Source organism: Lissotriton vulgaris, chromosome 4_1, assembly GCF_964263255.1.
Source record: "Lissotriton vulgaris chromosome 4_1, aLisVul1.2, whole genome shotgun sequence".
NCBI classification, from domain to species: domain Eukaryota; kingdom Metazoa; phylum Chordata; class Amphibia; order Caudata; family Salamandridae; genus Lissotriton; species Lissotriton vulgaris.
This window is the reverse complement of record NC_141691.1, coordinates 2,009,720,213-2,009,745,566: the sequence shown is the minus strand read 5'-3', so window position 1 is coordinate 2,009,745,566 and position 25,354 is coordinate 2,009,720,213. Positions and strand designations below refer to the sequence as shown.

Sequence of the window (25,354 nt, the reverse complement as noted above, 5' to 3'; positions counted from 1 at the left end):
TTTATCAGAAAAGAAATTAGCAATTTCTTCACATCTTTTGGTCGTGGTAATCAATTTGGGGGGAGCAGAAGCGGTTTGATTTTTGATAATGTTGAATAGTTCCCTAGGTCTATTCTTAGCTCGGCCGAGTTGGGCGTGGAAGGAGGAGGCTTTTTCATTGTGTATATGTTTTTTGTAACTACCCCGAGCCGATCTGAGTAGGGCAAGGATTGGGGAGGAGGGATGTTGTCTCCATATGCGTCCTTTCAACCTAAGCCCAAGTCGCTCGTTGGTGAGATCAGCATTAAACCAGGATTTTGCATGGATATTTCTTTGTGAATTTGATTTGGCAGGGGCACATTTGGTCAAGGTCCTCAATGATGGATTTGTTGTACTATTCAGTAAGATTGTTAGCATTTTGTGAGGGAGGAGGAAGTTAAGTTTCGCTTTAAGTTTAGTCTCCAGTTCACCTGGCCGGATAAGGTGAAGGTTTCTGGTTATTTTCATGTGATTGGTGTTTTTGGGGGGAGGAGGAGGGGACATGTTGTTGTTTGTGAAGAGAAGAAGGTGATGGTCCGACCATTCAATGGGGACAATGTGCGAAAGGGAAGCCATCTCTTTGCTAGCGATGATGGCATCAAGGGTAGCTCCTTTGTTATGTGTTGGGAAATGACAGAGTTGATTTGTGCCAGTAACGTCAAATAGATCATTGAGGATGATACCCGAGGGATCAGCCTTATTGTTCCAGTGAATATTGAAGTCTCCGAGGAAGATGTTTTTTGGTGTTGGAAATCGATGCTTGGGAAAGTAGGTCAGACAGTTCCATCAACAAAAGTCAGCGGGTCACCAGGGGGATGGATGGTAAATGTTATGCAGTCGAATAGCAGTCTGTTTGTAGAATAAATGTTTTCTGGAAGTTTGGAGTGAGGAGTACAGGTGAAGTGGTCAATTATGTTTTTAGGGCTATAAAGGCCTGGTGTTCCTTTGCAAGGGGTTTTTGATATGACTAACCGTAGTGGATTTTTTTAGTAGATCAGTAAGGGGTGCTGCTGTTTGGGAAAATGAGGAATGAACCGTCTATAGTATCTGACTAAGCCCAAATAGCCCTAATTTCTTTCTTGGTGTTGGGAAAGTGGGTGTCTTGAATGTCCCTTACCTTAGACTGTGGTTCGATCCGTCCTTCCCCTAACAAGTATCCCAGGTACTTGACTTTTTGAAAGACGAACTTGGACTTTTTGGCAATGATATAGAGGTTGGCTTACCTCAACTCAGTAAGTACTGCAGAAAGGTGTGACTGATGTTCCCCCCATGTTTTACTAAAGACAATAATATCGTCCAAATAGGCCGGGGAATAACCCAGGTGATTTTTTTAGGCTATCCATGAGTCTTTGAAACCTAGCGGGGGCTCCATGAAGGCCGAAAGGCAATACGATGAAATGAAAGAGTCCATCTGGGTAGAGAAAGCAGTCTTTTCTTGGTCCACCGGGTGGAAAGGGATCTGCCAGTAGCCTTTGGTGAGGTCGATGGTGGATATGTAGCGAGCCTCACCCAGACGCTCAATCAACTCATCCACCCAGGGAAGAGGATACCTGTCCTATTTGGAGATTCGATTTACCTCTCTGAAATTAAAACAGAAGCGGGTGCTTCAGTCTGGTTTCGGAACAAGAACAATCTGCGAACACCAATTGTGTTTTGAGGGCACCACTACCCCTAACGCTAACATATCGGCCACCTCTTTTTGTAATGCAGCGCAACGTGCACCGATAGGGTTTTTGTTTGACCACAACGCTGTCAAGGGTAGGTATTGAATGAGTGGCTAAAGACTTATACCCAGTCACCTACATTAAACTATCTCCACTTCGTCCCCTTATCGTATTGTATTTTATATTGTATCTGGGCCTTGTCTAATTGGTCTTGCGCTAATGCTTGCAATTTCTGAAGTCTTGCCTTCACCTGGTTGGCATAATCCAGTAAGGCGTGTGCTTCAGCCACTCCTTGTTCCTCCCATGTCTCTTTTGTAATTTCGAGGAGGGTGCGAGGTCACCTCCTGAACAGGAGTTCGAAAGGGGAGACACCCAGGCTTGACTGTTTTGTACTCCTGATAACGAACAACGCTAACGGAAGAAGCTGATCCCAGTTTCTTCCATCCCCTGACAAGAGCTTCTTAAATGTGAGCTTTAAGTTTCCATCATATCTTTCTACGAGACCATCCGTTTGAGGGTGGTATACGGATGTTTTTATATGTTTGATATTTAGCTGTTTACAGATTTCCTTCATGAGGCGGGATACAAATGGCGTGCCCTGATCTGTAAGTATCTCTTTTGGGGATCCCATTCTTGAAAACATCTCGATCAGTTTTTGGGATATGGTTGTGGTAGTGGCTGTCTTCAGGGGGAGGGCTTCAGGATTCCGGTCCAGGAAAGACATGGCTTGGCAGTTCAGGCTGGAATGCTCCCATGAGGCTCAGGGTCAGGGCTGATTTGCATATGGCCATGTCTGAAACTGGGGTGGTGTGGCGTGCAAAAAAATTATGGATTTAGGCCCAGATAAAGGCCGCCCCATAATGGGCAGGGGCAGAAGGGAGGGAGGTAGGGGTTTCGTTTCTGGCATGTCTTACACTCCTGGCAATACTTTTTGATTTGGAGGTATATGCCGGGCCAGTAAAAGTTAACCAAAATCGCCTGACTGGGTTTTTTCAGCCCCCACATGACCTGCTAACAAATGAATGTCCAAAGTACAGGAGCTGGTCTCTAAAACCCGTTGGTACTAACAACTGAGGTGTAGCCCTTTTCTTAGCGACACTGTATAGAAGCCCATGTTGTTCTATAGAGCAAGGAATGTTTTTTTTGGGATTGTTCTTTGATTCCTGCGCTGTCTTCCATGCATGTTTAAGGGATGCATCGTTCAACTGGGCCCCCCTGAAGTTATTATCTATAGCCCAAGTTTTTGAGGTAAAGAGGGCGTTGTGTGAATTTTCTTGGAGTGTCTCTGTTTTCAGGGCACTAGCAAGGAGGAGGGGAAAACCAGGATTATCTACCCCTAAGATCAATGGTTCAGGAAAAGAGGGAAGAACTACAGTGATGGTAGTTGAATACCTGCCTTGGTGCGTACTTGCAGCTGCGCTACAGGATAGAATCTGATATCCCCATGAACACACCGTATGCCAACCTTCCTCCCTGAGGCGTTCTGTGAACTAAGGACCATATCCCCCCTGGACATTGAATGCTTACACCCCGAATCAAGGAGGGCCTGTACTTCCTGATTGTTTACAATGAGACTCCCATAATACATATGTACCATCTCCTGTGTAAACAGAACCGATCTGGGGGCGTAGCTGACGTCCATAGGCTCCTCTTCAGGTCTGTCTCTTTTTTTCTACAGAATTGAGCTATATGACCCCACTCGCCACACTCAAAGCATTGGGGGCTAGAGGTGACTGGAGGGTCAGATCTCCCTGGTCTAACTCTTGGGGCCTCTGGGTAGTTTTTGGCGGGTCTTCTCTCACATCTTGACGCAACAGGACCTTTTTGGGGTTTATCGAGTTCTCTGGAAGGCCCACTGCCCTGTGCACGGGTGAATGAAGTGGCCATTTCGACAGCCTGTACGATATTCAAATTAGCATGCTGTCTGTCTAAGCCACTTCTGGGTGCCATAAGGAAGGATTTCTAAATATTGTTCAAGATAGATTTTGTTCATTACATTCTCGAGATTGTCTTCTTGTGGCTTTAACCAGCGGTCGCCTGCATCCCTCATTTAAAAAAAAAAGTGTTTTAGGAGTGTCACCCGCTGCTCCGCGTTCTTGCCTAAGCCTAAGGCGGTGGGCCTCGTCATCGACCCCTAGGCGGTCCAAAATGTGTTGTTTCACAACCCCATACATAGCAGTTCCATCCCTATTGATGGTCTGCTACGCCCCCTGAGCCTCTGCTGTGAGTAATGGTGCCAAATAGAAGGACCATCCCCCGGAGGGTGGCTGGGCGAGACGCAGTCTGGTTGGCCTCCTGGCTTGATGTCTTCCTCGGCAGCACCCTCTCTTGTCCTGGTGCTTTCTTCTGGGACCGCTCTGCTAGACTCTGGGAATATTCCGCTCCTGTTCTCCAACGCCCACGCCACAAACTCTTCTTTTCCTCCGGGGAACACCGCTTCCCTCTTCGTCTGGAAGTCTGGCCTTTTTGTTTCGTTTGGCTGCTCTTCTGATTGGCCGGTTCCCAACGGCATCATAGGCCACGCCCCCGGGGTTCCTCTGCAGGATTTTGCTTAAAGGACCCCGGCTCCTCCTGTACAAAAGGCGAGATGACGTGGGTAGGTGTTTTGGCACCGTCAAAGGGTAACAAAGTCCGCAATTTGTTGTTGAATTTGTGACATATGCCTAAATCATTCTTTGCCCACGGACCTCTTAAAAACCTCTTAAAAGGTAGAGTACTGGCAGAAATGGAACCTGCTACCATCATCCCTAGGTTAAGTCTGGATATAGTGTACCTGATCAATCATTTGTAAAGCGCACTACATACCTGCGGGGGTCTCAAGGCGCTGGGGGGGCGGCGCTACTGATAGAACAGCCAGGTCTCGAGTATCCTCCTGAAGGTCAGCAGGTCTTGGGTCTGTCGTAGGCTAAGTGGGAGGGTGTTCCATGTCTTGGCGGCGAGGTGGGAGAAGGATCTCCCTCCGGTGGTTGTTCTTTGGATGCGCAGGACGGTGGCAAGTGAGAGGTCGGCGGAGCGTAGCTGGCGGTTGAGGATGTAGAACGAGAGCCGTCTGTTGAGGTAAGGCTGGACCGGTCTTGTGGAGTCCTGTGTGGGTGAGGATCTTGAAGGATATCCTCTTGTTGATGAAGAGCCAGTGCAGGTTTCACAGGTGGGGGATGATATGGCTGTGGCTTGGTACGTCGATGATCAGTTGTGCCGAGGCGTTTTGGATGCGTTGTAGTCGTTTGAGATGGGTTGTAGTAGTTTGATGAGCTTGGACGGGGCTCTCGCGTAGGGGGCGTTTCCGTAGTCTAGTCTGCTGCTGACGAGGACCTGGGTGACTGTCTTTCTTGTATCTGTCGGGATCCATCTGTAGATCTTGCGGAGCATGCGGAGGTTGTTGAAGCAGGAGGAGGAGACCGCGTTGACTTGCTTGGTCATTGAGTGTTGAGTCGAGGATGATTCCCAGGTTGCGTGCGTGGTCGGTGGGTGTTGGGGCTGCCGCCAGTGCAGTCGGCCACCAGGAGTCGTCCCAGGCTGAAGGGTTTGAGCCGAGGATGAGGACCTCCATTGTGTCAGAGTTCAGCTTCAGACGGCTGGTCTTCAGTCGTCGACGGCCTTCATTCCTTCGTAGAGGTTGGCTTTGGCGGTGATGGGGTCCTTGGTGAGGGAGAGGATCAGCTGAGTGTCTTCGGCGTAGGAGATTATGTTGAGGTCGTGCTGTCGAGCTATGCGTGCGAGCGGGGCCATGTAAATGTTGAACAGCGTCTGGCTGAGGGAGGATCCCTGAGGTACGCCGCATATGTTCTCGGAGGCTTTGGAACGGAATGTGGGAGGCGGAAGCTCTGGGTTCTGCTGGAGAGGTAGGAGATGGTCCAATCCAGAGCCTTTTCCTGGATCGCTGCGGCGTGGAGGTGTGCGCATAGTGTGCGGTGACAGACTGCGTCGAAGGCGGCAGAGAGGTCTAGGAGGATGAGTGCTACGGTCTCGCTGTTGTCCAGCAGGGTCCTGATGTCGGTGGCAGCGATGAGGGCAGTCTCGGTGCTGGAGTTGCTGGGGAACCCTTACTGGGAAGGGTCCTGGATTTTGTTTTTCTTCGAGGTATCGGGCTATCTGTCTGACGGTTTTCTCGATTACCTTGGCCGGGAAGGGGAGCAGAGAGATGGGCCGGAAGTTCTTGAGGTCTCTTGGGTCTGCCTTAGGTTTTTTGAGTAGGGCGTTGATCTCAGTGTGTTTCCAGATCTCTCGGAAGCTCGCGGTCTTGAGGGAGAGATTGACGACGTTGCGCAGGTGTGGTGCGATGGAGCTGCTTGCTCTGTTGAAGACGTGGTGTGGGAATGGGTCTGACGGAGAGCTGGAGTGGATTGTGCGCATGGTCTTGATGGTGTCATTGATGCTCACGCTGGCCCAAGCTAGCAGGGGGTCGTGGTCGATTGTGTGCGGAGGGTCTATTGTGTTGCTGTCTGTTGGGGCTGTCTGAGTGTTGAAGCTTTTGTGGATGTCTGCTATCTTGCGGTGGAGGTGGCGAGGGAGTAGCACAGGGCTTGCGACGGTGGGATATCATTGGTGTTGGAGCTGGAGTTGGAGAGTTCCTTCACGATGTTGAACAGCTCCTTGCTAATGTGTGCTTTGTTGAGGCGCCCTTTGAAGGAGGTCCTCTTGGCCGCCCTGATGAGGTGGTGGTGGTTGTGGATAGCGTCCTTGTGTGCTGCGTGGCTGTCCGGAGTTTGTTTACTGTGCCATTTCTACTCTTGTTTCCGGCAGGCTTCCTTGGAGGCTAGGAGTTCTGGGGTAAACCAGCTGGCCCTCTTGCTGGTGTTTCTGTGGCGGTGTTTCTTCTGGCGAGGGTGTTAGCTCAGTCCTCGATCCAGCGTCTTAGGCTGAGCGGTGGGTGGGCTGAGAGCGAGGTTTGCATGTAGTTGGTCTTCGGTGATTTTGCTCAGCAGCGGCGGGGGATCTGTTGAGTGCGGTGGTGTGTGATGGGTTTCTGGTAGGCAAAGTGGATGCAGCAGTGGTTTCTCCAGAAGAGTTCGGTGGTGTGGCTGACGGAGACGTGCAGGCTTGAGGAGAAGACTGGGTCGAGCGTGTGGCCGGCGGATTGGGTGGGCGTTGTGACGAGTTGCTTCAGTCCGAGTTTGGCGAGGTTATCGATCACGGTTGTGGAGTTGTTGTTGGTATTGTTCTCAAGGTGAAAGTTCAGGTCTCCGAGGAGGATGTAGTCGGTGGAGGTCAGGGCGTGAGTGCTGATTAAGTCGGAAATGGAGTCGCTGAACTGGGGGCGCGGTCCGGGTGTCGGTAGACGAGGGTGCCTCTGAGGGTGGAGTTAGGGTCTGTGTGGATCTGGAAATGCATGTGTTCAGCGGTGCTGAGCGTTTCGTCGGTGCTAGTTGAGACCCTGATGCTGTTCTTGCGGACGATGGCGATTCCTCCTCCTCCGAATCCGTTGGTGCGGTCTCTTCGGGTGATCTTGTAGCCGTCTGGGATGGCTATGGCAATGTCTGATGCGGAGGAGTCTATAAACCAGGTCTCTGTCAGGAAGGCATCGTCCAAGGATGTTGTGTCGAGCAGGTCCCAGAGCTCGACGGCATGCTTGCATGCGGAGCGGGTGTTCAGTAGTATGCATCGGAGGTTGGGGTCTTTCTATGTGGGTGGTTCGTCGGCTCTGAGGCTGGTATAGCTGCAGTTCCGGCAGGTGAAGGGGCCGTGTGTGCGTTTCGGGGCGGCCTTGAAGCAGGTGTGGCTTTGTCCGGAGTTGAGAGCGTGCAGAGTGCTGGCGTCGTCGTGGCGGCAGTCGTCGTGGCGGGGGCCAGGTGTTCAGGCGTTGGGCGCGGTCCAGGAGCGGACCGGCACAGACTGGCTTGCCTCGGGCGCGGCCGCACACCGGCCGGCATATATGGGGAGGTGGGAGGGAGGAGCAGCTTGGGAGGCAGGGGCAGTGGGCAATCAGGGGGGGGGGCGGAGCGGCAGGGGACGCGGTGGCGAGGGAGGTGTGTGACAACGAAGGTAACAACAGAAGGAAAAAGGGGCATAAAAACGAGTGGCACAGAGGGCAAAATGGCACAAAAAACGAGTGGAACAGAGGGCAGAAGGGCACAAAAAACGACTGGGAAAGAGGGCAGAAGGGCACAAAATACGAAGGAAAAACGAGTGGGACAGAGGGCAAAAGGGCACAAAAAACGAGTGGAACAGAGGGCACAAAAACAAGGGAAAAACGAGTGGCACAGAAGGCAAAAAGGGCACAGAAATACCGGAAAAACAAGTGGCACAGAGGCAAAATACAGAAGTACAGGGGCAGCTAAGAACAGAAGGCAGAACGGGCAGAGAGGCATGGGGGCAGCGAGGGGAACAGAAGGGAAAGCCGGGCAGGGACACGGGGGCAGCGAGGGGTAGAGAAGGAAAGACCGGGCAGATAGAGCACGGGGACAGCGAGGGGAACAGAGGGAAGAAAAAGGGGCAAGGACCACGTACAGGCAGCGGGGGAAGACAGACAACAGCAGTCAGACACAAAAATGAAAATACAGGCAATACAATAAAAGCAATAAACCTACCTACGGCCTACCACTGGCCACCAGGGATGAGGCGGTAGCCTGCGGATGGTGGAGGGCCTCGAGCTACCTCGTGCAGGGACGCACAGGCGGTGCTGTGCAGTGGGTGAGTGACATACCTGGTAGAGTCAAGGTGGGGGAGGTAATAATATACAAACAGTGCTATCCAAACATGTCAGCTTCTTGAGCCTACGAGGAAGGAGTAGCCAGAAGTTCGGTAGAGTAACCCCATGGATTTCATTTAATGAAAGTAACAAATATTTGAAGGGTTAAGCCTTTTAAGTCTGAGGGCCATCGGCTTGTAGGGTGTAGAAGTTTCTAAGGACGGTGAGATTTCTAATTGGCGGAGTCTTTATATTACTTATTTTGTTAGCCATTTTGGGGGCAACAGCGAGGACAACGTTACTCTGCTTCCCCTGGGTAAGCTTGAAATTATTGGAGAGCGAGATAAATAGATAAACTCTCTCTCACACACTCTCTCTTACTCACACACGCTCTCTCACACTCACATGAAGTTGTGGGTGGATTCCTAATTACACTTTCAGTTCTTTCTGTGTTACGGGGCTTAATGTTTTCTCATTCATACTTTAGCCCAGAAATATGTATTTAGAATGGTTTCGTATTGTTAAAATCTGAGTCAGATAGGGTTTTTCCTCATTAGGTTTCGCCTACCAGACAGCACATGCTGTCTAGCTGTGAAAGGCCTGTTATGAACTTACAGTGGGATTATAGCCCACCCATTGTTTGCCATTGGTTGGCTTTATACTCACTCATTTGTTAACTTCTTCAATGGCTTACCTCCCACCTCTTAAATTTTTCAGTCTATTGGAGCATAGCCTCTTTATATTTTTGATTTGCTGATCTGTATCCTTGAACTGCCCACATTTAGGCAACTACTTTTTGCTTTGTCATTCAGTATTCCATGAGAGTTTGTGTTTTCTAGCCCACTCTCTATATTGTATGACCCTCCCCTAGAGCATAGACTCCAGCATACTTTTAACTGGCCGACCTTAACTGGCCGACCTTTATCCTTCCATTTCTCACATTTAAAAAACATTTTTTAGGTCTCGCCTGTCGATGCGCATGCGCATCGAGCTTGCGAGACTATGGGGGCTTAAACAGTCTTTAACCAACTTGCAAGGAATCGTGGCGATTCCTTGCAGTGCCCGTGAAATTCAAGCTCAATGCGCATGCGCATTGAGCTTAAAAGCGCGTGCACATGCCCCCAGCCGCCTGCCTTGCATGTATTTTCCCTCAGGCGCACTCCTCCCACACCCCTGCTCCGCCCCCTCCCCTGCCTGCCGTGTCGCATTTCGTCAGTTCCCTCAGCCGCACTCCAGGCCCCTGCTGCTTTCACACCCTCTCCCCGCTCCGCCCCCTCCCCTGCCCGCCGTGTCGCATTTCTCCTCCCCCCTCCCCTTCTCTGCCTTCCCTCAGTCTTGTCTCTTTTGGTCTTATTCTTGTTTTAACTTTTTTTCATCTTGGTTTGCCTTTCTTCACTTTCTACTGCAGTACCACACTCAGTTTGTCCCTTCACGCGACAGCAGCTTGTATTTTAAATTTGCACACTTTTGATGCGGACGCTGCTTTCACTTTCGCGTGCACAGGGACGAGTCCTCTTCACATCCACCCCCTACAAGTGGTGCCTCCCGCTCACGTGCTGCTGGGTGGCTCTTGTTTACCCCACACTACCCAACCCCCCATCTTCGGGGCACTGCACTGTCTCGCCCGCCAGATTTGCATTTTGCCTAGCACCCTCGCCTTCAGTTCTCGTTGACAGTAAATAATAAAGCGTTTCCGCTATGCCGGCTCTGCAGTGCAGGACCATGAACCATGTATGATAACATCACCCAAAGTCGCCATTACATACCGTCTATACTACCGACTTTCAAAGGCCCTCATGCTTGTCTGGCTCCTCCCTAAGTAAAGCAATCCAGAAGTACAACTCTGAATCAAAGACTCTCTGCCTCATCTCTTTTATGCTGAGGTATCACCAGGTTAATATCAGGTTAATATCAGGTTAATATCAGCGCTCAAGAAAACTGGATCTTCGGTGCAGTGAGGAAAGAAATCATTACCTTTCTGTTTATTTCTATTTACAAACGTCTGCCATCTAGCAAAGTTAAGAGGCAGCTTCTAAATGCCTTAGCTGAACACCTGTTGTTTCTATCATCCACTATTTCCCACAGAATATTAAAAAGATGAACCTGTACTCCCTAATATGCCTCGAACTTGTTTCTTAGTTTGGAGGCCATTTCCTGTAATATAGCTTGTGTCCTTATAAAATGGCAAAGTGACTGAAGCTGGCATATTTTTTAAAATGTCCTCGTGGGAGTGACCAGAAGCCCTCTAACCCCCTCTCCCTGCTCTCCTCTCTCTCTCTCCCTCACTCACTCCACTCCCTCTCCTCTCCCTCCTTCCCTCTCGTCCTCCCTCTCTCTCCCTCTCCTCACTCTCTCACTCTCCCTCTCTCTCTGTCTACCTCTCTCCCTTTCCCTCACTTCCCTCTCACTCTCTCCTCTCTCCTTTCTCACCCTCTCCCTCTCTCTCTCCTCTCTCCTCTCTTTACCTTCCTCCTGCTCTCCTTTTCCCCCCTCTCCCCATCTCCCCCTCTGCCTGCTCTCCTCTCTCTCTTCCTCTCTTCCTCCCCTCTCTCCCCCCTCCGTCCTTCGCTCTCGTTCTCCCCCTCTCTTCTTACCCTCCCTCTCTCACTCTCCCTTACCCTCTCTTCCTTTACCTCACTTCCCTCTCCCTCTCTCCCTCTCCCTCTCTTCCCTCTCCTCTCTCCCTGTCTCCGTCTCTCTCTCCTCCATCCCCCTCGATCTCTCCTCTCTCTCCTCTCTCCCCCTCTCTCTCCCCCCTCCCCTCTCTCTCCTCTCTCCCTCTCTTCACCCTCTCCTTTTTCTCCCTCTCCCTATCTCCCCCTCTGCCTGCTCTTCTCTCGTTCTCCTCTCGTTCTCCCTCCCCTCTCTCGCCCCTCCGTCCTTCGCTCTCGTCCTCCCTCTCTCTTCTTACCCTCCCTCTCTCCCTCTACCCTCTCTCCCTTTCCATCACTTCCCTCTCACTCTCTCCCTTTCCCTCTCTTCCCTCTCCTCTCTCCCTGTCTCTGTCTCTCTCTCCTCCATCCCCCTCTCTCTCCACTCCGTCCTTTGCTCTCGTCCTCCCCCTCTCTTCTTACCCTCCCTCTCCTCTCTCCCTCTACCCTCTCTCCCTTTCCCTCTCTTCCTTTCACTCACTTCCCTCTCCCCCTTTCCCTCTCTTCCCTTTCCTCTCTCCCCGTCTCCGTCTCTCTCTCCTCCATCCCCCTCTCTCTCTCCTCTCTTCCCCTCTCTCTCTCCCCCTCTCTCTCCTCTCTCCCTCTCTTTACCCTCTCCTTTTTCTCCCTCTCCCCATCTCCCCCTCTGCCTGCTCTCCTCTCTCTCCCTCCCCTCTCTCTCCCCTCCGTCCTTCGCACTCGTCCTCCCCCTCTCTTCTTACCCTCCCTCTACCCTCTCTCCCTTTCCCTCTCTCCATTTCCCTCACTTCCCTCTCTCCCTTTCCCGCTCTTCCCTCTCCTCTCTCCCCGTCTCCGTCTCTCTCTCCTCCATCCCCCTCTCTCTCTCCTCTCTCTCCCTCTCTCTCTCCTCTCTCCCTCTCTCTCTCTCCTCTCTCCCCCTCTCTCTCCTCTCTCTCCCTCTCTTTACCCTCTCCTTTTTCTCCCTCTCCCCATCTCCCCTCTCACCACTCAACACTCTACCCTCTCACCACTCACCACTACACTCCCTCTCCAATCCCTCTCTCTCTCCTCACTCACCTCTCTCTCGCCTCTCTCCCCTCTCCTTACTCACCCCTCTCCTCACTCTCTCCAGGCCTGACTCTCTCCTTCCCTCTCACCACTCCCCTCTCACCACCACTCTCCCCTCTCAACACTACTCTCCTCACCACTCTCCCCTCTCCTAATTGCATTTTTTCATGCCCGCCTGGCCGTGACACCACATCAAAGGGCTTCTCCTCCCCTAATTATTTTTTTACGGCCGGCCAGCCGTACTTTAAGTTTCACGCCCGCCATACAACATACAACCACATGCACAACCAAATCAGTGCACGCTTTCACCAGTCACACACACACACCACAAGCCGTCGGTGCACGCTTTCACCAGGCACACACCACCAGCGTCAGTGCACGCTTTCACCAGGCACACACACCCACCAGCGCACGTTTCCACCAGGCACACACACCACCAGCCGGCAGTGCACACTTCCACCACTCAGCACCACCACAGCACCACTCAGCACCACTACATCATCACTCAGGGGCACCACAACATCACTATGTGCTACAACAGCATCACTGAACGCCACAGCATCACTTGTCCCCAAAACAACATCACTCAGCGCCACCACAGCATCAATCTGAACAACCATTCAACAACAACTGGTTCAAATATTTTCTGTCAATGTTTCAAGCTTTATTACAAATGTCATAAAAAGATGTAAAATGTTTTCACTTCTGTTCTTGTTAAAACATTGTGATTTGTCAAATCAATACATGTAAAACAGGGGAAAACTAAACATGTACCTTTACTAATGCTATGGATGTAACATTTGCTAACTTTATAACTATTGGCATTTCTAATAACAAAATTAATACTTTTATATTTTGAAAAACATAAACAAAAAATAAAATGTATTTACATTTTACACACCAAAAGCTCAAACTTTTCACAGCCACATCCACCGCCACCAGATCCACCACACCCACCACCACTACATCCACCACCCCATCCACCACCACCACCGCATCCATCACCACCACCCCATCCATCACCACCACATCCTCCACCACCACATCCACCACCACATCCACCACCACATCCACCGCCACATCCACCACCACATCCACATCCACCGCATGCACCACCACCGCATGCACCACCACCGCATGCACCACCACCGCATGCACCACCACCGCATCCACATCCACCGCATCCACATCCACCGCATCCACATCCACCACATCCACCTCCACATCCACCACCACATCCACCACCACATCCACCACCACATCCATCACCACTTTCACCACACCCACCACCACCACATCCACCACACCCACCACCACCACATCCACCACCACATCCACCAACACTTCCACCACCGCATCCACCACCACCACATCCACCACCGCATCCACCACCACTGCATCCACCAACACCACATCCATGACCACCACCTCATCCACCACCACATCCACCACCACATCCACCAACACATCCACCAACACATCCACCACCACCATATCCCCCAGATCCACCACCACCACATCTATATGTGTGTGTGTGTGTGTGTGTGGCTCTGTGTGTGTGTAGGTGCAAATGCAATGTTCTTGGATTTTCGTCACAATAAAATACACTGAACATAATCTTCACAAAAGTTATTTACAAACGTTTAAGGTATTGCCATTATAAATTACAATAACTTTTATTTAAGTATTAATTATTTACAAAAATAAAAGCCATTGTTATTTGTAATATCAATACATCTAAGTCACGTAAATACAACACACATTGCATTACAAATGCTATAGGTGTCACATTTGCGAAAGTTAAAACTATTGACGTAACTGACAAAGCTATTAATTTTGCTATTTTCAAAACCAACACATAAATAAAAAAGTGTCATTTACAATAACAATCGCTCAAACTTTCCTAATGCGAGACCTATTGCATTTCCACTGCTTGTTCTTTTTCATCACACCCATGAGAGTGTATGTGCTGCATTGTGTTTCTCCGTATGCCTTCCAGTTGGTCTTTAAAAGCAGGTATGTTTGTTTTTGATTTATCACTTGCATTCCACTCATTTCTTCCCCTGACCCAGAAAGCTGCTTCTTTATTTGTCCCCTACCCCTCATAGTCCGAGCAACAGCTTTTATTTCTTTAATGGCGGGCCTTGCAGCCACCATTTGTAGTTGGGTTGCTACAAATTCCCATAGGGAGCTTTGTTGCTCCCCTTACCCCTGCCACCCCACTTGCTCCTCCATTACTCCCCCAACCTCTCAGGTAAATTAAATATTTGAATTATTTGTTTTTGTGGATTGCGTGGCAGCTGCCATTTGCTGACAGGCTGCTTTGCTTTTCAAAACGCGATTTCACCTTTATAAATGTGTTTTTTTTAAAGGTAAATTTACTGATCCAAGCTGCGCCTGACATCTTGGATTGTTAAGTTTAAAAAAAGTCAGCCCTGTCATTTCGCTCGTGCAGCACATACATAGTGACACATCAACAGACAAGTGCACACCAGCAGAATGACATGGCTGCCAGAATGGGCTGCTTTTTTAGGTCTCGCCTGTCGATGCGCATGCGCATCGAGCTTGCGAGACTATGGGGGCTTAAACACTCTTTAACCAACTTGCAAGGAATCGTGGCGATTCCTTGCAGTGCCCGTGAAATTCAAGCTCAATGCGCATGCGCATTGAGCTTAAAAGCGCGTGCACATGCCCCCAGCCGCCTGCCTCCCCCAGGCGCACTCCTCCCACACCCCCACTCCGCCCCCTCCCCTGCCTGCCGTGTCGCATTTCTTCCGTTCCCTCAGCCGCACTCCAGGCCCCTGCTGCTTTCACACCCTCTCTCCGCTCCGCCCCCTCCCCTGCCTGCCGTGTCGCATTTCTCCTCCCCCCTCCCCTGCCTTCCCTCCGTCTTCTTCTATCTTTGCGTATTTTCGGGCAATTATGTGAATTCTTGCATTGTGTATGCTTAAATGTTGTTAAGCAAGCTTGCTTTCTCGTTTTATTCTGCCATCACCAGTCTGCATTTCGCCAGAATTCAAGTTTGTATCAGTTTATTAATTTACATAGTTCGTTCTGTTCAAGTGGACTCTCCTTTTCCCTCGTTATAGCACGTACGTAGCAAGTTAAAGATGCGAGATAGAGAAACGCCATATTTTGGCAACAACAGGATGTGTGGCGTTTATTCCAGCTCGAGGATTAACCAAGCTTGTTTGGTTGGGGGAGGCCACCCCCTATCTAACATGACATGAAGACGACGTATGGCACTCCAGGCCCCTGCTGCTTTCACACCCTCTCCCCGCTCCGCCCCCTCCCCTGCCGCCGTGTCGCATTTCTCCTCCCCCCTCCCCTTCTCTGCCTTCCCTCCGTCTTCTTCTATCTTTGCGTATTTTCGGGCAATTATGTGAATTCTTGCATTGTGTATGCTTGAATGTTGTTAAGCAAGCTTGCTTTCTCGTTTTATTCTGTCATCACCAGTCTGCATTTCGCCAGAATTCAAGTTTGTATCCGTTTATTAATTTACATAGTTCGTTCTGTTCAAGTGGACTCTCCTTTTCCCTCGTTATAGCACGTACGTAGCTGAATTTAAACAGACTCGTTCTTCAAACGAGAATGTTGGAATTGCGTCACTTGTGACTGTTGCACACCTGGCTTGAGTCGTAAGGGTCACCGAGGTAGAGCCCTCTGCATCGGGGACGAGACGGGCGCCGCGCCTCTGGCAAGCTTTGTTGGTATGTGCTGTCGGAAGTTCAGACTGTGGGCGCTGCTTGATGCACAACCCAAGCAATACAGTACGCCCGCGGTTCTTAACCTTTTGACTTGTTGTCCCCCCACCCGAATCACGACTGTAAGCCTGGGTGCACTGCCTAAATATTTCTCTGTGAACCTGAAATTAATATAATCACACGTGACCAGTTAGGTTGTCGCAACACGTCATGCATGTGGTTTAGCTCGTCTCTTATCCTTGGTTGCCGATAAAACGCATTTTTGAAGGCCACTCTTCACTTGAAGCCTAGCCAAGCTAAATCGAATACAACACTGTAGTTTACCTTCAACTCTGAAGGTGCTAGCATGCCGTTTTGTGTATTTCAAGTTTCATCCGTAGATCCTGCTCCTTCCTAAGTTTTTGATGCGACCCTCCTCTGCAGAACACTCTCCTAACTAAGCTAGTTGTTTCTGTGCTTATCTGTAGGGCCCTCTGCTTCCTAAGCTCGTTTCCGTGCTCATCTGTAGAGCCCTCTGCTTCCTAAGTTTGTTGATGCTGCTCTCTTCTGCAGAACCCTCTCCTAACTAAGCTAGTTTCAGTACTCCTCTGTAGCGCCCTTTCCTTCCTTAACTGTTTCAGTGCTAATCTGTAGAGCCCTTTCCTTCCATAGCTCATTGTTTGTGCTTATCTGTAGATCCATAAACAAAAAATAAAATGTATTTACATTTTACACACCAAAAGCTCAAACTTTTCATATCCACAGCCACATCCACCGCCACATCCACCGCCACCAGATCCACCACATCCACCACCACTACATCCACCACCACTACATCCACCACCCCATCCACCACCACCACCGCATCCACCACCACCACATCCACCACCACATCCACCATCACCACCACATCCACCACCGCATCCACCACCACCACATCCACAACCACATCCACCACATCCACCACCACATCCACCACCCCATTCACCACCACCACCACATCCACCACCAACACCACATCCACCACCCCATTCACCACCACCACCACATCCACCACCAACACCACATCCACCACCAACACCACATCCACCACCACCACCGCATCCAACACCACCACATACACCACCACATACACCACCACCTTCACCACACCCACCACCACCACATCCACCACCACCACCACATCCACCACCACCACATCCACCACACATTCACCACCACATCCACCAACACATCCACCAACACATCAGCCAACACATCCACCACCACCGAATCCACCACCACCGAATCCACCACCACCACATCCACCACCGCATCCACCACCACCGCATCCACCACCACCGCATCCACCACCACCGCATCCACCAACACCACATCCACCACCAACACCACATCCACCACCACCACCGCATCCACCACCACCACCGCATCCAACACCACCACATACACCACCACCACATACACCACCACCACATACACCACCACCACATACACCACCACATACACCACCACCTTCACCACACCCACCACCACCACATCCACCACACATTCACCACCACATCCACCACACATTCACCACCACATCCACCACACATCCACCACACATTCACCACCACATCCACCAACACATCCACCAACACATCCACCAACACATCCACCAACACATCCACCAACACATCCACCAACACATCCACCAACACATCCACCAACACATCCACCAACACATCCACCAACACATCCACCAACACATCCACCAACACATCCACCAACACATCCACCAACACATCCACCAACACATCCACCAACACATCCACCAACACATCCACCAACACATCCACCAACACATCCAACAACACATCCACCAACACATCCACCAACACATCCACCAACACATCCACCAACACATCCACCAACACATCCACCAACACATCCACCAACACATCCACCAACACATCCACCACCACCGAATCCACCACCACCGCATCCACCACCACCGCATCCACCACCACCGCATCCACCACCACCGCATCCACCACCACCGCATCCACCACCACCGCGTCCACCACCGCATCCACCACCGCATCCACCACCACTGCATCCACCAACACTGCATCCACCAACACTGCATCCACCAACACTGCATCCACCAACACCACATCCATGACCACCACCACATCCACCACCACCACATCCACCACCAACACATCCACCACCACCACATCTATATGTGTGTGTGTGTGTGTGTGTGTGTGTGTGGCTCTGTGTGTGTAGGTGCAAATGCAATGTTCTTGGATTTTCGTCACAATAAAATACACTGAACATAATCTTCACAAACGTTATTTACAAACGTTTAAGGTATTGCCATTATAAATTACAATAACTTTTATTTAAGTATTAATTATTTACAAAAATAAAAGCCATTGTTATTTGTAATATCAATACATCTAAGTCACGTAAATACAACACACATTGCATTACAAATGCTATAGGTGTCACTTTTGCGAAAGTTAAAACTATTGACATTGTAACTGACAAAGCTATTTTCAAAACCAACACTTAAATAAAAAAGTGTAAATTTACAATAACAATCGCTCAAACTTTCCTAATGCGAGACCTATTGCATTTCCAATGCTTGTTTCCTTCTACGCTGTATCTGCAAAAAAGCCTTGGCACAGATAATAGGTTGTAAAAGCACAAATCAGCTATACTTGTCAGTTAATGAGACCACAATCGACCATAGTCATGCAGGTATATTTATATAAACTTAACTTTGAGAGACACAAAGCAGTTGTCTTCCAAGTATGCTCTTCCAGGATCAACTGGTGTAATCTTTTTTAAGCCGTTTGAACTTCATTAACATGTATTGAAATAGCGGGGTCAGACACATATGCACATAATAGAATTTGTAAGTTAAGCTTTAGCTAAACATTAACAGGAATCTTATGAAAACATCAATACATTATCACAATGCTGAGGACAGGTAGGGTTTCGGTATCTGTTTGTCATCTATTCTTATCTACCTGACGCTTCCTTTCTAAAAAAAAACAAAGGGAAAGCTAACAAAAATACACAGATCCTGGACTTTTCCCCTCCTTGGCCTAAGCGCAAAAGCCCGGGTTTGTACAGCTCCACGGCTCATGAAGTCACGGTGAAAACACAAGGTGGTAGAACAGTGGCTCAGTATCCCATTTATGCTCCTACAGGATCAAAAAGACAAGAATCGTTGGCTTAGAAAATGCTTATTTTTTATGCACTATATAATGCCTTACGTACTTTGCGAGTATAGATGAGTTTCGTATTTGATTGTTGAATGCTTTGTTCTGTGTTTATAACTACACCGCTCCACATTTCGACACTCGGGCACCCTGGACTTGGCTTAATGAAAGACATCTGGGTTTGACAAAAGATGCAGGACGTGTGGTGTATGTTATTTTTGGGCGGAGGGCATGCATCTAATCTTATGTGGAAACATTTGTACAATGCTTTCTAAATACTAAGCAGTTCATCCGAATACATTATCTCCTTGGGAGTCTATCGCGCCATTGCCTTGGCACTTACCGTATGTTCATATTTTCTTTTCCTAACCAAGCCCGTCCTCCCTCTTATCCTGTTCATGTTAACAGGACTACCAGAATCATAGAATTAGGCTATTGTGCATGGCTTTACAAATTCAAGATAAAGAATTTGGTTAATGTCTTATTTGCACTCAAGTGGGTTGATATGCTGCTGTGGTTTCAGTAGTGCTCAATATCAGCCACACATTTCCTTTAAAACCAAAAAATGGAGCATACCTCCTGCAATTACAATATAACATTTATTAACACAATTTATATATACTTCATATTGTAAAGTTTCACCATGCCACGAGCAGCACGCGTGCACTCCTTCCAAAATAGACACCGTCTTAGAGATTGCTCAAATCGATTTATTTACAAGTGCATAAGCCAAGAAAGCACAGCGACGCGTTTCTGCGGAGACATCCTTGCTCATATTGTATATTAACCCATTGCCATTCAGGTGTACAACATTGCATCAGAGGTCACCTTCATGTCCTGTTTTATTGATTTAAGTTGAATACTTAGCTTTGCCTTGGGTGGGTGATATTTGTTTAGTTGTATTTTGAGCTTTTCATTCAGCAGCTCCTGCAATTTGGGGGCGTAGGATTTGTTAAAATGTCTATGCTGTAATAGTGTCATTAAGTTTAAGCAGTGCTAATACTTTTTCTTTTTCAGTTGTAAATTGTGTTGTTTTGTATTCTAGGGTACTGAAACTATTAAGCTAGAAAATGGCCAAACTACAGCAACAAAGCTGGGACTTCCTCCTCTCACCGCAGAACAACAAGAGGCCCTACAGAAGGTAGTCCTACTTTGCACCCTGTTGCACCTAACCGATGTTAACAGTTTTTGATTGTCCTAAGAGATTTTCCTGAAGTCACTTTCCGTATGTGACATCACCCCAGTAAAATGGGTGCATTATGCTCTGACTTTTCTCTATTTTAGGGTAATGAAAAGCATACAGGTGGAAAATGGACAAAGCGCAGCGTTTTGAATACCACTGCCCACAAGCCCGACTGCTGAAATAACTGATGGCCAGTGTGACTTGGGCAATAATCTTATACATCTGTGTAGCCCACGAGTCGTAACTGGACCCTAATGTTCAAGAAACAAGTAAAAGTTGAACATTTGTGGCATTTCACTCACCGAAATTTGGAGTAATTGCTGAATAATTTGCACGTCATGTGTGTGAGAAGTTTCCTTTATTACCTTTCCTGTTCATTGTGATGTTTATGCACCTAGTTAGCACGTGCCAGACAACATGTGGTGGTCTTTCCTTTTTATGGTTTGTGCGCATATATATCCAAAGCACTTTTTTGTGTGAAGTTTGCAATGGTTAATGAATTGTAATTTCAGTCTCTGCAGCTTGTGGTCCTTGTGATCTTTTTTTGTTTTGGTTAGCGATGCCATTGTACTCATATCAAACTGACAGAAGAAGTATTGCAAAATATAGAGAGGATTTTTAGGCAAAGAAAGTGATAGTCTTAGTAAAGGGCCTGTAGGATATATTACGTTTTTGTTGTGCCAGTGGTATAAATCCTTGGGTTTAAGGAGTTCCGACCATCCGCACAGACCCTGGTGCAGTATCTCAGGTCATATGGAATGACATGCCGAATGAGTTGGAGAACTCGGATGACACATCGGCAGGTGTGTTGTGCGCTGTAGTTTAGATAAGGAGGAGCTAGAGCAAATCCTCAAATTTTTAAGCCCTGACCCGATTTAGGTCTGAGGAAGCGGTCTGCGAACCAGCAGGACATCCATTGAAGTTGAACTACTAGGTAATACTGCTCAAAAAGAGATCATTTAGTCTGCCCTGGTCCACAGGCAACTGAAGTTTACTCAGTGCTATCCGGCGACGACTGGACCCCCAAATCAAGTCACAGAGCACGCAGTCAGGTTCTTCCTTGGAGGAATGACTGGCCATTTAGCGAAGTAATAGAGTAAGTGCGGGGGCATTACCATCTTAGATGGCTCGTGTTTGCCCGTGGTAGCTAAAAGCAGGCTCCTCCAAAATTGAATCTGGGCACATAGCACTGATTGATTGGGCGTGAACCAGGTTTTCCTTGAATAAATCAGTCTCTGTATTAAATTTTGATCCCCAATTGCCTCAGGAGAGGGCTCCATAACCAGGTTTTATAATGCTGAGACTATTCTCATTCTGCGGAAGTGACGATCTGCCTGCATTTGCTCACGTCCCACCTTTTCCAAAAGCCATGGCATGAATATATCCACCTCCTCTGATACCATATCCATGCTCATGGGATAACTGTGTCAAAGCAGTGAGAAGTGGGACTTTTGGTAAGTGTCTCAAAGGGCTGCACTGGTGAATTCAGGCAAGTCACAAGACTGGGTAGGGTTGTAGAAATTGGCACACAGAGTACATTTGTAGGAACGATGGACAGGTGCAAAGGGAGTGGGGTTTGCAAGTGACATCAGCATGATTAGTTTGGTGAAATGGACTTTGTGATACCTGATGCCAACGACGGTCAGAGGAAAACTACAAGAGTGGTGATGGTAAGTGTGCAGGAGTATGGAGGGTGATCAAGTGAGTGGCAGAATCATTTAGTTGAGAGTGCGAACTGTGAATCATGAAGGCTTTGGGTGAGAGCTGTGGGAACGTTGCAAGAAAATTGTGACACACATGAAGGTTAGGGAAAGAAGGCGTCCAACTGGGGAAACGACAGTGGGATTGCAAGCAGAACAGAGCCCTTGCACAGAGAAAACAGACCAAACTGGTTGGTTAGGGAAAGAAGGCGTCCAACTGGGGAAACGACAGTGGGATTGCAAGCAGAACAGAGCCCTTGCACAGAGAAAACAGACCAAACTGGTGAGTGCAGTGACAGATGGTAATGTGTACAGGACTGCTTGGCACTTTGGCCATCCTAAGAAGCAAGTGCAATGTCAAAAAGGGGGGGGTGGCAAAAGTGATGCCAAAGAGGGCAGTGGAGAGGATTATGGCCTAATAGAGTGGGTGCAAAATCTGGATCAGGATGAATGCAGCTGAACTTTGGGACAGGAGCAGGCGTATCAGCTTTATGAGGGTGAATAAGCAGAAACTGAGACCAATGGCAATGCGAGCAGAATGGGCTGTATGCAGTACAGTGGACAGTGCTATGCAGAGTGCAAGGTTACATTAAGCTAGGGGGCAAATGGAGGTAAGAAGCTGACTGGCGATTACAGAAGGATTGGGTGGGAGAGAAGGGTCTGCAAAGGTTTAAATGGGGAGCAGGTCAATGAAAGCAGAGGGCTCTGAGGCCAGGAATGAGCTCGTGGTAGGAGAAGCAGGTTGTCAGGAGTTGGACTTAGAAGCTACATTAAGCTAGGGGGCAAATGGAGGTATGAGGTATGAAGCTGACTGGTGATTACAGAAGGATTGGTTGGGAGAGAAGGGTCTGCAAGGGTTTAAATGGGGAGCAGGTCAATGAAAGCAGAGGGCTCTGAGGCCAGGAATGCGCTCGTGGTAGGGGAAGCTGGGTGTCAGGAGTTGGACTTAGAAGTGATTGTGTAGAATGTGTGGTAGAAAAGGGCTTAAGCTTGGTGGGAGATGGGATGGCAGGAGAAAATCTGGTATGGCATCAGTGATGGTCAAGTGATCATGGAATTGGGCAGAGGTCTGGGTGATTGAAAAAGTATGTGGCAGTTATAGATGGTCTGCAGAGGGGAGTGGAAGTTTGACCACTGGAGCATTACGATCAAGGCAATGCTGTCCACATGTGAGGGAGCCAAAAAGACTAGCATGCATTGGCTAAGCTGTGGGTGTGGAGCTGGGGCATGAAGGTAGGCTGCTGGGTGGGGTGGGGTACTGGGAGGAGAGCATTGAGGCCAGGCTGCATGGAAAGATGATAGTTAAATATGTCAAAATAGGATCAGGAGCGTGAAAAGGTAGATTTTAAAATTGAGAGCAAGTGCCAGGTTTCAAGTCTTTATGAATATGGTAGGTGAATAATGCTGAAGGTAAAGCCAAAGAGTGGAGAGTGAAAGGACGAGCCTGCCTCATGAATGAGACTGCTGACCCTGGAGCCAAGCTTCAGTTCCTCTAGTTACTTGCTAGATATGTCTTGTAAGGAAACAAGATTTTTTGCAGGTTTATCCCAACTGTTGGCCCCCATTTTGACTACTCTGTACAGGTGTAATGGCTCTGGAAATGCCTTAGCCCTGCTTACAACACACTGTGAATGTGCTTTGACCCCAAATGGTGTATGTTTAATTGGCTGGCCCTGAGTTTGCATAGCCTAACTTGCAAGTCCCTAATATATGGTACCTGAGGTACCATAAATTAGAGTGTCTATCCTATGGACTGCAGCACTTGGCTCCCAGTCTTGCTCTGTATACTGGAAGGGCAGTTTATAATTGCTAGCTCGACTTTCTATTTAAGGTAATGGCAAAGTCCAAACCTTTTTAGGTCGAGTCTTGGCAGCTCATGCACTGCTCTGCGAGGCATGGTAGGCCTAACAAGCTAAGACAGGATGCTGTGTGTTAGAAAGTGGAACATATACTTTTACATGTTTCAGCAGTAAAAGCCCTAAATTGTTGTTACTGTGAAAACTTTATAACCCATTCGTAAGTACAGAGTTACAGGTAGATACCTCAGCCCTGGTAACTTCTGAATGTGACTCGTAAAGTTGGTACTGTAAGGTAACAAATGAATCAGTGCATTAAATCTGATTTAATGTTAATGGTTACATTGAATTTAATGTCACTGGTGAGCAAAGGGCAAATTTAGAAGTTGCCTCTTTAGTTCCCCAAAGTTTCCAGTGCCCGCTTGCTGTTGTACTCTGGGTCTGTCCTGCAGACCGCTTTCTGCCCTCCTGGGAGACGTGCTGCCGACTCCAAGGAAAGGTAACAATAGAGGCCTTCCACTGGAGGAGATCTTACCTTCCCCAGGCACTAAGCCAGGTGAGCTTCAAAGGTGAAACTGCCTTTGAACCTACCCCTATTGGGTGGGTAGACAGGCTGGCACAAGGAACAGAAAAGGGTAAACCACTTGGGCTGGTGAGGTTCACACAACGAGAAAGGGGTCTTGCAATCTTGATGTGGGCTGAATGATGCATCCTTGGATAGCGGGGAGGGTGGTCACTTGATGGGAGGGAACCTGGTAGCCCATTGGCTACCAATCGCACCTTTCCCTGGGAGCATTTTTGGAGCATAAATAGAGCTCCTCTGGCACCCTGACCTCATATCTCAACTGACCTGGAAGGAGGACCGAAGAACTGCCTGCTGCACTGAGGGACCAGCAAAGAGAGGCTGCACAATTGAGGGCTGCTCCTGGTGGCTAGCGAAGAGAGAGACTATGCCCGCCATGTCCTGCTCAAGGAGAAGTTCCCTCCAGAGCCCAGCATAGCCAAGGACATCCAAGGGCCAGCCAACTAGCCTTCTGTTGGCAGCACAGGGACACAACAGCTGAAAAAAAGCCTGCTTGGGCAAGTTGGTAGAGTCTTTAAGTTGCTATCACCCCCGCTGTGCTGCATGAGAGACTAAGGCCCTATGGCCAGAGTTGCACCCAAGTTTGGTGAGCCCAGAAGTGCTGTTGTAGAGCTGCTTGCTCCCTCCGAAGGATTAGCCTGTGACCACACCACCAGGTGGCTTGTAGTCTAGTGGTGACTGGACTTCGACTAGACCACAGAGAACCTTGTGGGACGTCGACCCTGCAACATCTTCATGGACTAAGGAGTGCATGCAGGATGACATCCCCCTGGCAACCGTATCACAGCTACAGCATTCTTGAGCATCCTTCCCTTGCATCAGGACCACTTTCATTGGAAAAGCTTGCAACGGATGAAAGTGCCTGGATCTGACTCGGAATTGCATCTCCTGTTAAGGTAACAGTTCTCAAGGACCTGGCTGCTGAGGCTCCCGACTGGAGTTGGTCATCTGCAGTGTCTGCATTATACCTAGCCCAGCTCATAACTGAAAATGTTTTGAAGTCTCAAAGTCATTGAATTTGCCAGAGCTGGTTTGCGGATAAGTGAATTGACTTGATTTATTAATTCTTTTAAATCCTTTTATCTCCAGAATCCTTCTGTGGATGTTTTTCGCTTTGGTGTCGATATATATAAAGATATTCTAGTTTTAAAAATCAGTTGCCAGATTTCTTGAGTTTTGCCTAATTCTTCAATTGTCTTGGTGC

At 48.7% G+C, this 25,354-nt stretch overlaps 1 protein-coding gene across 2 annotated transcripts in view; it reads left to right on the top strand.

Moving 5' to 3' along the window:
* Nucleotides 1–25,354, top strand: part of PUF60 (poly(U) binding splicing factor 60) — a 346,754-nt gene that overhangs the window by 73,131 nt on the left and 248,269 nt on the right. For both annotated transcript variants that reach the window (XM_086966385.1, XM_086966384.1), the window contains exon 2: nt 19,934–20,029. In XM_086966385.1, the coding sequence (XP_086822511.1) occupies nt 19,934–20,029 (96 nt within the window). The remainder of the gene's footprint in view (nt 1–19,933; nt 20,030–25,354) is intronic.